The 12,063-nt window shown below is 56.0% G+C and overlaps 1 protein-coding gene across 1 annotated transcript; it reads left to right on the top strand.

The window, feature by feature from the left end:
• Positions 1-6,141: 6,141 nt before the first annotated feature.
• LOC135893054 (endothelial zinc finger protein induced by tumor necrosis factor alpha-like) lies at positions 6,142-6,807 on the top strand. Its single transcript, XM_065420843.1, has one exon. It carries the CDS (start codon positions 6,142-6,144, stop codon positions 6,805-6,807), a length of 666 nt encoding a protein of 221 aa, XP_065276915.1.
• Positions 6,808-12,063: the final 5,256 nt, after the last annotated feature.

Genomic DNA, 12,063 nt, shown 5'->3' with positions numbered 1-12,063 from the left:
GGCCAAAAGAAGGCTGAGGGGAGATATGATTGCTCTCTGTAAATACATCAGAGGGATAAACACCAGGGAAGGAGAGGAGTAGTTTAAATCAAGCACCAATGTGGACACAAGACCAAATGGATGTAAACTGGCCATGAACAGGTTTAGGCTTGAAATTAGATGAAGGTTTCTAGCCATCGGAGGAGTGAAGTTCTGGAACAACCTCCCAAGGGGGGAGCAGTGGGGGCAAAAAACCCAACTGGCTTCAAGACTGAACTTGATAAGTTTATAGAGGGGTGGTATGATGGGACTGCCTACAATGGCACGTAGCTGATCTGTGACTGCTAGTAGCAAGTATCTCCAGCGCCCGATGATGGGGCACTAGATGGGTCGGGCTCTGACTTACTACAGAGAATCCGTTCCCAGGTGTCTTGCCCACATGCTCAGGGTCTAACTGATCGGCGTATTTGGGGGCAGGAAGGAAGTTTCCCCAGGGTCAGATTGGCAGAGACCCTGGGGGGAGGGGGTTCGCCTTCCTCTGCAGCATGGGGCACAGGTCACTTGCAGGTTTAAACTAGTGTAAATTGTGGAGTCTCTGTAACGTGAAGTCTTTAAATCATGATTTGAGGACTTCAGTAACTCAGCCAGAGGTTAGGGGTCTGTTACAGGAGTGGCTGGGTGAGGTTCTGTGACCTGCGTTGTGCAGGAGGTCAGACTAGATGATCATGATGGTCCCTTCTGACCTTAAAGTCTGTGAGACTCTGGGAGCTGTCAAACTAACATGCTATTTTTTTTTAAGGGATTAAAAGTTTGGTTGATAAAGGTAATAGTGTTGACGTAATAGACTTAGACTTCTGCAAAGCGTTTGGCTTGGTGCTGCAGGACATTTTGATTAAAGAACTAGAACGATATAAATTTCATGTGGCCCACATTAAATGGATTAAAAACTGGCTAACTGATAGGTCTCAAAAATGTAACTGTAAATGGAGAATCATCATTTGGGGGGATGCATGTCCAGGGGGTCCTGCAGGGATCGGTTCTTGGCCCTACGCTATTTAAGATCTTTATCAATGACCTGGAACAAAACATAAAATCATCATGGATAAAGTTTGTAGATGACCCCAAAATTGGAGGAGTGGTAAATAATGAAGAGGACAGGTCACTGACAGTGTTCTCTCTAATTTTTCCCACCCCTGTGTGGAATGAATTTTGTTATGTGCACCAATATGGAGGTGAGGTGTGACACATCACCTCCATATCGGTGCGCATAACAAAATTCATGTGGCGGGGGTGGGGCTGAGGGGTTCGGAGTGTGGGAGGGGGCTCAGGGCTGGGGCAGAGGGTTTGGGGTGCAGGGGAGGTGAGAGCTCCGGCTAGGGATACGGGCTCTGGGGTGGGGCTGGAGATGAAGGGTTTGGGGTGCAGGAGGGGGCTGGGGGGTGAGGCCAAGGAGTTCGGATTGTGGGAGGGGGCTCTGGGGTGGGGCAGAGGGTTAGGGTGTGGGAGGTGGAGGGGATGATGGCTCTGGGGTGGGGCCAGGGCTTTGGGGTGCAGGCTACTCTGGGGCTACGGGCAGCTCTCTCTCCCTGCAGCAACATCTGGGCTGGGCGGGAGAGGCGCCTCTCCCTGCTGCGGCAGGTCCGGGCTGGGGCTGGGTTGGGGCCGGGGGGAGGGGCAGGTCCGGGGCTGGGTTGGGGTGGGGGAGAGGGAACTTAGGTCACTGATATAGAGCAATCTGGATTGCTTGGGAAACTGGTCTCAAGCAAACAATATGCATTTTAGTACAGCTAAATTTAAAGTGTATCTGTCTAGGAACACAGACTGCAGGCCATACTTACAGGGTAGGGGACTCAACCCGGGGGAGCAGGAACTCCGAAAAAGATTTGGGGGTTGTGGTGGTTAATCAGCTGAACATGCGTTCCCAGTGCGACGCGGTGGCCAAAAGAGCTAATGTGATCCCGGTCAACGGGGGAATCTCAGAGGTTATTTCACCTCTGTATTTGGCACTGGTGGGACCGCTGCTGGGATCCTGTGTCCAGTTCTGGTGCCCACAGTGAAGAAGGATGTTGATAAATTGGAGAGGGGTCTGAGAAGACTGAAGGATGAGAAAACCTGCCTCATTGTGATAGACTCAAAGAACTCAATCTAGTTAGCTTAACAAAGTGAAGATTAAGGGGTGACTTCATCCCAGTCTATAAGTACCTACAGGGCAGAGTAAGCTGGTATGCCCCGGTACGGCGTACCGGCAAGAGCCAGTGCGCCGTATCGGGGTGGATCGGCTTCCCCTGGCGGCAATTTAAAGGGCCTGGGGCTCCCAGCAGCGGCTGGAGCCCTGGGCCCTTTAAATTGCCGCCAGAGTCCTGCTGCCGGAGCCCTGGGGAAGCGGCGGCGGGGCTCGGGCGGCGATTTAAAGGGCCCGGGGTGCCTGCCGCAGCTACCACCCCGGGCCCTTTAAATCGTCCCCGGAGCCCTGGAGTAGCGGCGGCAGGGCTCCGGAGGCTATTTAAAGGATCTGGGGCTGCGGCAGCCGCTACCGCTTGGGCCCTTAAAATAGCCGCTGGAGACCTGCCGCCACCTCCCCAGGGCTCCGGCAACAGGGCTCCGGGGACAATTTAAAGGGCCCGGGGTGGTAGTGGCAGCCGGAGCCCCGGGCCTTTTAAATCACTGCCCAAGCCCCCAGCTGCTGCTGCTACCCTGGGGCTCCTGCAGCGTGGCTCGGGGCTCCCACTGCCACTACTCTCCAGGGCCTTTTAAATCGCCACCCGAGCCCCGCTGCTGGAGCCCTGGGGTAGCGGCGGCGGGGCTCTGGCGGTGATTTAAAGGACCAGGGGCTTCCGGCTGCCGCTACTGCAGCGGAGCCCCGGGCCCTTTAAAGCTCTGCCAGAGGCCGGGGCCCCTTCCGATGGTGATTTAATGGGCCCGGGGCTCCGCTGCGGTAGCAGCAGCTGGAGCCCTGGGCCCTTTAAATCACACCTGGGGCTCCCAGCCGCCTCTGCAGCTGGTAGCTCCGGGGGTGATTTAAAGGGCCCGGGGCTCCCAGCTGCTGCTACCACAGCCCCAGCTCCGGGCCCTTTAAATCCTGATGTAAAGCGCCCAGGGATGTAAAGGTCCCGCCTCTTCAGGTAGAGGCCACGCCCCTCCTAAGGACTCCGGAGTATGGTAAGTCCTTTAAGTTACTTTCACCCCTGCTACAGGGGGAACAAATATTTAAGGATGAGCTCTTCAGTCTAGCAGAGAAAGGTCTAACATGACCCAATGGCTGGGAGTTGAAGCTACACAAATCCAGACTGTAAATAACATGCAAAATTTTAACACCGATGGAAATTGGAATGACTTACTGAGGGTCCTGGTGGATTTTCCATCACTGACCATTTTTAAATCAAGAGCGGATGTTTTTCTAAAAGCTCTGCTCTAGTTCAAAGAGGAATTAATTCAGGGAAGTGCTGTGGCCTGTCCAAGCTAGAGCAGGGCAGAAGTTTTAGCACAAAACCTTTTTTCCGGAAAAAAAAGTCAATTCACTGACAGATTTTGCAAATTAGCTCGGGTTCCCCAAATTGTTCATTTTGGGGGAAATCAAAACCTTAAAAAAATCCAGAGAAAATCAAAGCATTTACAATTGTTTTGGTTCAAAGTGGCTTTTTGTCTAAAAATTTCCTTCCCTTTTAGTTTTTCTTAATTCAAAATTATTTGAAAAGGGTCAAAATCGTCTCCTCTGACTCATAGTTCATAGAATCGTAGGCCTGGCAGGGACCTCGAGAGGTCATCTAGTCCAATCCCCTGCACTCACGGCAGGACTAAGTATTATCTAGAGCATCCCTGACAGGGGTTTGTCTAACCTGCTCTTAAAAATCCCCAATGATGGAGATTCCGCCACCTCCCTACACAAGTTATTCCAGTGCTTAACCACCCTGACAGTTAGGAAGTTTTTCCTAATGGCCAACCTAAACACCCCTTGCTGCAGTTTAAGCCCATTGCTTCTTGTCCTATCATCAGAGGTTAAGAACAAATTTTCTCCCTCCTCCTTGTAACATGCTTTTATGTACTTGAAAACTGTTATCATGTCCCCGCTCAGTCTTCTCTTTTCCAGACTAAACAAACCCAATTTTTTCAGTCTTCCTCACAGGTCATGTTTTCTAGACCTCTAATCATTTTTGTTGCTCTTCTCTGGACTTTCTCCAATTTGTCCACATCTTTCCTGAAATGTGGTGCCCAGAACTGGACACAATACTCCAGTTGAGGCCTAATCTACGCGAAGTAGAGCGGAAGTATTACTTCTCGTGTCTTGCTCACAACACTCCTGCTAATAATAAGACTCAACGCGAAACTTTTTGTCCAACTTTACGATTTTACAAACTTTCATTTTTGCACTGACCAGAAACTCTCTTTTTCCCACCCAACTTTTCAAAATTGCCAGTTAATCAAAAACTCCATTATTTGCCCCTGTTCTAGTCCCATCCCATCCCTAGATAGCTCTAGATTGGCTGGATCCCTGAAGCAGAGAGTGTAGAACCGTCCCAGGAGCTGTCACGGAACACCTGACCTTACCCTAATGCTTTCCCTCAGTAGGATTTTCTGTTGTGAGCTCCTGGGGATGTGACCACAATCGGGCCTGGAGGAAAGGACAACACCAGAGAGGAATCAGGTGAGCGGGGAGTTAGACAGGCTGGGAACCCTGCAGGAGAGCACGGGAGTCCCAGCAAAGCCGCCCAGAGCCCCTCTAGCAGGTAACTAGACTTCGGTGACATTTTTTGAGTGGAATGTTTTTTTCAGCAAAAACTGCAGATTCAGTGAGGCCAAAAATGCTTCCTGAATTCATGTCTGATTCACCAAATTGTTGGTCGCGGGGGGGAGAATAAACAACAAAAATTCCCCCAAAGTCCAAAGTTTCCTTATGACATTTTCTATATGAATTGCCGGCTGAAACGACTTTCCGGTTAGGATCGGCCTTCGATTTTATTTTTAAAAGGCAAATGCATTTTTTTTTTTAAATCTTGAAATCGACTCAAAATGTTTTGGGTCGACTGAAAGATTTCCCTTGACCCAAAACAATTATTGTTTCAACTTTAAGATTCACCAACATTTAAAAAAAAATCATTTTGGGGTTGATGTGTTTTTCTCCAGTTTTTTTGGAATTGCCAGTCAACCGAAGAGTCGCCTATTCACACAGCTGATTGTCACGGTGGGAATGTGGGGGGTGCTGGTTCCCGTGCTGTCACCCACCCGAGCATTCCTCCCCCGTGGGGATCCATGTCTTACCAACCCCACTGCCCCTGGTCCTTAACCCCACCGGGCCTTTCCCTGGAGGAGTTGATGCCAAAGCAGGCCTGGGCCCCTCCACTAGAGGAAGGCTGGGGGTGTCTCCTTCTGAGCCCCATTGCTGTCTTGGGGGCCTGCCTCTCAGTTTCACCAATGGCAGCACTATATGGCCTGGGCATAAATGAGAATCCGTGTCTACAGCCTGGGTGTGGATGGTCATGCCTAGTGGTCGGAGCTGGAGTCAGGAACCCGGGGTCAAGCCCAGGGCCGGAGACAGAGACAGAAACCGGGCAAGGAGCAGACCAGAGCAGGACAGGAAGAAGGCTGGGGCAGGAGCACCCATAGTGGCGAGCATAAGCGTTAAGCTGCCTCCCCCTCAGCCAGTCAGGCCGGCCGGCTACCGAGCAGTTCTGCTGGCACTCGGATGTACTCATGAGTCAGTACTCGTGATTCCAGGCTCAGCTGCCGGCGCTTGGTTCTATATTAATAATAATGCCCAGTGCTTTCCATCCATAGAGCTCACAGCCCTTGACGATGGAGCTCGGTAGTGTAACCCCATTGCACAAGTGGGGAAACTGAGGCACGGGGCGGGATGGTCGCCCAAGAGGCCAGAGCCGGGAATAGAAGCCAAGTGCCCTGAGTTCTGGTGCTCTATCCGCTAGGCCACGCTGCCTCTCACCAGAAATGGGGAGGCTTGGGGAGCATGCCCCTCCCCCCATAGAGCAACTCACGACTGGATTCTCTGTCCTCACAGGGAGCAGGGAAGAAGGAGGGGGATCCCCGGAGCTGCCTGGGAGGAGCCAAAGGGAACAGTCCTGGTAGCGAAGCCGGGCTGCAGGCAGGCTTGTTGAAGGATTGGCTGCACACATAACCCCAGGCTGCTGGAGCACCCCGTCGGCCACGCCCATGGGTGAGAAGGCCAACACGTGCCCGTACTGCGGGAAGGGCTTCCGGCGCAGCTCCCACCTGACCCGGCACCTGGGCACCCACTCAGGCGGAGAGCAGCGCCCCTATGCCTGCAGCCACCGCGGCAAGGGCCCGGCCCTGACTCCGCCGCCGGCGGGCGAGCGCCCCTACGCCTGCACCCACTGCGGGAAAGCCTTTGGGCGCAGCGCCCACCTGGCCCGGCACCAGGAGACCCACTCCGGCGAACGCCCCTACAAGTGCACCTACTGCGGGAAAGCCTTCGGGCGCAACGCCCACTTGACCCGGCACCACGGCACCCACACCGGCGAGCGCCCCTACCAGTGCGGTATCTGTGGCAGGGCCTTCACCCGCGACGCCCACCTGACCCGGCACCAGCTCGTCCACACCGGCGAGAAGCCCTTCCAGTGCGGCGTCTGCGGCAAAGCCTTCACCCGCAGCGCCCACCTGGCCCGGCACCAGGGCATCCACACGGGCGAGAAGCCCTTCGAGTGTGGGGTCTGCGGCAAAGGCTTCACCCGCGATGCCCACCTGGCCCGGCACCGGGCCACTCACACCGGCGAGCGCCCCTACAAGTGCGCCGACTGTGGGAAGGGCTTCGGAGCCACCTCCCACCTCCTCCGCCACCAGAGGACCCACCAGGAGTAGCTGCCCTGGCGTGGAGCGTGGGAACCAAGGGGCAGTGGTTCCCACACCCCTGGCGCCCTCCTCCATCATGGGAGGAGAGGGCATGGGAATCGGGGCACCAGTTCCCGCGCTGCCACCCTCTGGGGCGTCCCTCCCACATGGGAATCAGGGTGGCAACAGTTCCCGCGCTGCCACCCTCTGGGGCGTCCCTCCCACATGGGGAACTGAGGGGGTGCCAGCTGTCATGCCCACTCCTTTCCCATGGGAGGGTGTGGGACTCAGGGGGGTGCCAGCTCCTATGCCACTTCTGCCCAGAGTGCACCATCCTCTGGGGAGGGTGTGGGAACCAAGGGGGCACCACTTCCCGTGCTGCCACCCACTGGGGTGCTCGTCCCCCAGAGGGAGAGCTGGTGCCCCTGCTTACACACACTGACATGCTCCTACTCCCCTGGGCTGGGCGTGGGAATCGAGGGGGGCAGCTGCAACGACCGTACAGGAGGATCTGGCCCAGAGTTGGGCTCCAGGCATCCTTGGGGCGTGGATGTTAACGCGGGCTGCCTGGGGAGCGCACGGAATCACCGGCCCCGTGGCCAGTCTGCCCTGCGAAGGGACGACGATCCAGCCGTATCTAAAACCTCGTCCAGACAGGGAGATTGACTGAAACAGCAGCCGCAGGTGGACGTGCTTTTCCGAGGGAAAAAGAACTCTATCCCGGGACAATCGCTCTGCCCCCAAAGCGACGCCCTTGCCCAGCCCCGGCGACAGGCCCAGATGCCTTCTGCTCTGCCAGGCTGGTCACAGGCGCTAGCCCCCTCAGCCCTTGCCAGGCTTGGCCTCATCCCTTCCCAGCAGGCCCCAGGGCACTGGTCCTCAAAGGGGCAGGCCAGCCTGGTCCAGGGAGTCCAGAATAGCTCTGTTAGACGGCACTAGCCAGTGTGGAGTAGTTAGTCTGGAACAGCCAGGCCGGGCCACTTCCTTCAGTGTAGACATGGTGTGAGAGCGCACAGGCAGCGTGCCAAGACAAGAGCAGCGGGGGGGGTCTGTCCGTGGGTGGGTGTGAGAAACCTCCGTGTGTGTGTGTGTGTGTGTGTGTGAGAGAGAGAGAGAAACCCTGTGTGTGTGAGAAGCCTCCTCGTGTGTGTGTGTGAGAAACCTTGTGTGTCCCTGTGTGTGTGAGAAGCCTCCTCGTGTGTGTGTGTGTGTGTGTGTGTGAGAAACCTCTCGCATGTCAGAAACCTCCTTGTGTGTCTGTGTGTGTGAGAAACCTCTGCTCGTGTGTGTGTGTGTGTGTGTGTGTGTGTGTGTGTGTGTGTGTGAGAAACCTCCTCGTGTGTGTGAATGTGAGAAAAACCTGTGTCCGTGTGTGTGTGTGTGAGAGAGAGAGAGAGAGACAGAAACCTCCTGTGTCCGTGTTTGTGTGAGAAACCTCTTCTCATATGTGTTTGTGAGAAACCTCCTTGCATATCCGTGTGGGTGTGAAAACTTGTATGTGTGTGAGAAACCTCCTTGTATGTCCGTGTGTATGTGAAACCTCGTGTGGATGTCCATCCATCCATGTGTGTGAAATGTCATGTGTGAAACTTCCTCCCACGTGTCCATGGGAGTGTGTGTGTGATAACCCTCCTTATGTGTGTCTATCCTTGTGTGTGTGGAACTCTTTCCAGAGGATGTTGTAAAGGCCAAGACTATAACAGGGTTAAAAAAAGAACTAGATAAATTCATGGAGGACAGGTCCATCAATAGCTATTATTAGCCAGGATGGGCAGGGATGGTGTCCCTAGCCTCTCTTTGCCTGAAGCCGGGGATGAGCGACAGGGGATGGATCACTTGATGATTGCCTGTTCTGTTCATTCCCTCTGGGGCACCCAGCACTGGCCACTCTCGGAAGACAGGATACTGGGCTAGATGGACCTTTGGTCTGACCCAGTCTGGCCGTTCTTATGTGTGTGTAACACCTCCTTGTGTGTGTCTGAGAAACTTCCTACCGTGTGTGCAGGTGTGGGAGTGCGAGCCTCCATGTGTGTGCATGTGTATGTGAAGCCGCCTCTTGTGTGTGTGTGAAACTTCTTCCTATGTGCATGTGTCTGAATGAAACCTTGTGCGTGCGTGAAACCTCCTCCCGTGAGTGTGTGTATCTGAAACTTCCTCATGTGTGTGAAACCTGTAACTGTGTGAGTGTGTGTGTGAGAGAAATAGGGTTGCCAATTTTGGCTGGACATTCCTGGAGGTTTCATCACATGACATAATCTTTAATTAAAGATTGATCTTTAATTTCTGGCGACTCCAGGACAGTCCTGGAGGGTTGGCAACCCTAGTGTGAAACGTGTGTGAGAGAGAGAGAGAAACCTCCTCCGATGTTTCTGTCTGTCTGTGAAACCTGTGTGTGTGACAGAGAATAAAGCCTCATTGTATGTGTCCACGAGAGAGACCTTCCATGTGTGTGTATGAGAGAGAAGCCTCCTCGTGCACGCACATGTGAGAGAACCCTCCTGCATGTGTGTGAGAGAACCCTCGTGCACTTGTATGTGTGAGAGAACCCTCCTCGTGTGCACGCATGTATGAGAACCCTCCTCATGTGCGTGTGTGTGTGTGTGTGTGTGTATGTGAGAGAGACAGATAAAAACACAGACACATGCGCACGTGAGGGAGGTGGTTTTGTTCCCACACCTCGGGGGAGGGGTGTGCTTGCTGTGGGACCCAGCAAGTCTCTGTGGGGTTGTCAGAGGAGCACTGAGGCTGCTGGAGGATATTTCTGGCCTCTGCCCCATGTCGCATGGAGGCTGTCTGCACACTGCACTGTAAACCCGGGTCTGGGGAAGCCAGGCCTGTGCACTGGGTGTGTCCAAGCCTGCGCTGGAGCATCCGCGTTGTGTTGTAAACCTGAGTTTGCAAATGCTGGCCCCGGTCTCCCAGCCAGGCTAGTGCGTCCACACTGCACCGCGTGGCCCTTCTGCCTCTGGGCTGTGGCTTGAGCTGTGTCCACACTGCACAACGCCAGGGCTTGGACCCACCCCCCGTAGCAGGGCCCTGGGCCCGGTGCGCTTGCTGAGCCAAGTCAGACCGATGTGTGTGGACGGCAGGGGAGGCCTGGTGCTCAAACCTGAGTCAAAGCCAGGCTTAGTGTGCAGTGTAGACACACCCTGAGGGAGCTGGCCATTTCCCCTCAGTCAAAATGGCCGCTCTCTCCCGTTTATTTGGGGGGCTGGGAGGGGGGGATGAAGCCAGCCTGTGCTGTAGAGTTAGCCCCCACCCTGCAATGACCCATTCAGGGAGTCTGGGTCAGGAAACTAGGGCAGGGGGATGTGTGGGGATGGGGGGCAGAAAGGTTGAAGGGTCACAGGGATGTGGGGTTTAGAGGGCAGGAGGGGGTTGCAGGGAAATGTGGGGAGCTGAGAGGTCACAGGGACAGGTGGGGGAGGCTGGGGGCAGCCTGAAGGACAGGAGGGAGATCACAGGGGCAGGAGGAGGAGGGGGGCTGGAGGAGGGGGTAGGAGGAAAGGCTGGGGCAGGGCGTGAGGGGAGATGGGGCAGGAGGGGGACATGGGGATGAGGGGGGCAGGAGGAAGGCTGAGGCAGGGCTAGGGGGATATGGGGGTGGGGCGGGCGGTTGTGGGGGGCAGGGAGAGGCTGAGGGAGGGGATGGGGGCAGGAGAAAGGCTAAGGGAGGGCTCAGGAGGACATGGGGGCAGTAGGATGGGGGGAGGGGAGCACCAGGGGGTGCAGGAAGGAACGGGGGGAGGGCTGCAAAGGAAAAGGCAGGGAAACCGGGGGGCAGGCAGGGGGCGGAGAGACCGGGCGGGGTGGGGAGACAGGCAGCCCCCAGCTCTAGGGGGCGGGATGCATTGCAGGCTGAGCCCCAGATGCTCTCACACCCATTGGGAGCCAGCGCTTTCCCCAGCCAAGCTCAGAACCACAAGGTGGGTCCCGTCCTCCCCCCAACCCTACCCCCTAATTATTATTGTTTGACAAATCTGATTTTTCAGCCAGGCACTGGAGCTTGGCCCCTCGGGTCTGACAGCGTCTCCAGCCACGGGTCACCTTCCAGCAGCTCCCAGACGCCTCTTCCTGGGGGCGTGATTGTGGCCAGTCCCCGGCGTGTGGCTCAGCAAGGGGGCAGCTGGCATGCCCACGGGGCCACGCTGTGGGGTAGAACTGGCATCCCGAGTGGCTTGGCCATGACCTCGCGGGACTGTCCCAGGCCACGCCGGGCCCCATTACATCTGCTGCGTCTCGGGCCTGCCATGGTCTCCTCTCTGATGGAGGCCGCACGGGAGATACTGGGGTTCGTGCCTGGTCACCATCCCCTTGCTCCTTACAACACGGCACCCGCTGCACCAGGCACAGAGAGGAAGGAGGGGCCGATTGCTGAGGACGGGATCCGTCACGCTGCCATGGGCGGGGACATGCTGGGGCAGGGTGGGGGGGACGTGCAGTGCTGGGTACTTTACCATGTTCGTCTTCAGTAGATTGTATTGTTAGTGGCCCCACACCAGTGCCAGGGGTACGGCGGGCGACTGGCTGAAATGGAGTGGCCTCCCAGGGCTCCCTCCCTTTCCCACACCCGCCCCCCGTTTTCCTGGTGCTGTGTTTTTCGGGGGTTGTCCTCTATTTTCTAATCGTGCTAACGATGTCTGTCTCGATCTGAAATAAATGCTCTTTGCCCTACCTGCCTCGTAGCCCCATCGTCTTTCCCACAGTCCCCAGGCCAGATGCCCTATGGGCATCACTCAACGTAGCTCCTCCAGCAGAGCTGTCGGCTGAAACCTCCCAATGCTACAGCACCAGAGCTGCTGAGAAATTCAGCAGGCCGCCCGGGGAACGGGGGATTTCCCGCAGGAGGAGGCGAGGTGCCGCAAATGCCGATGGATGGTGGCGTCTCCAGTCCAGTTTGGTGGCCATGGATTAGGGGTGGGGGGATGAACATGCACTAGCCCGGCTGGCTCTACTTACCCCTCCCCACTCCACAACTAGCCCGTCTTGAAAGCAACACTCCACTGGCTTGAGAGGGTTTGCACGTGGATGGGGGCTGTCCAGGACTGGAGCAGGAGCAGCCTGGAAGAGCTACCAGGGTACAGGGAACATTTCCCCCACACCCTTGCTATGTGACCCTGGGTTGATGATGGAGCCCATCTGAGAAGGACGGGCAGGGCTGGTATAAAGCCAGGAAGCTGCCAGCAGAAACAGGCTGCAGGGGAAGCAGGCTGCAGTCACCCCGTGGGAGCTTGAGTTGGACCCCAGGGCTGGGCCAGAATACCGAGAAAGAGAAAAAGAAGGACA

Source organism: Emys orbicularis, chromosome 21 (assembly GCF_028017835.1).
Source record: "Emys orbicularis isolate rEmyOrb1 chromosome 21, rEmyOrb1.hap1, whole genome shotgun sequence".
NCBI lineage: Eukaryota > Metazoa > Chordata > Testudines > Emydidae > Emys > Emys orbicularis.
The sequence above is the reverse complement of the archived record's forward strand: the minus strand, read 5'-3'. Positions and strand labels throughout refer to the sequence as shown.

Excerpts from the sequence above, each read along its gene's own strand:
- LOC135893054 (XM_065420843.1), top strand. The coding sequence starts at position 6,142 with ATGGGTGAGAAGGCCAACACGTGCCCGTACTGCGGGAAGGGCTTCCGG.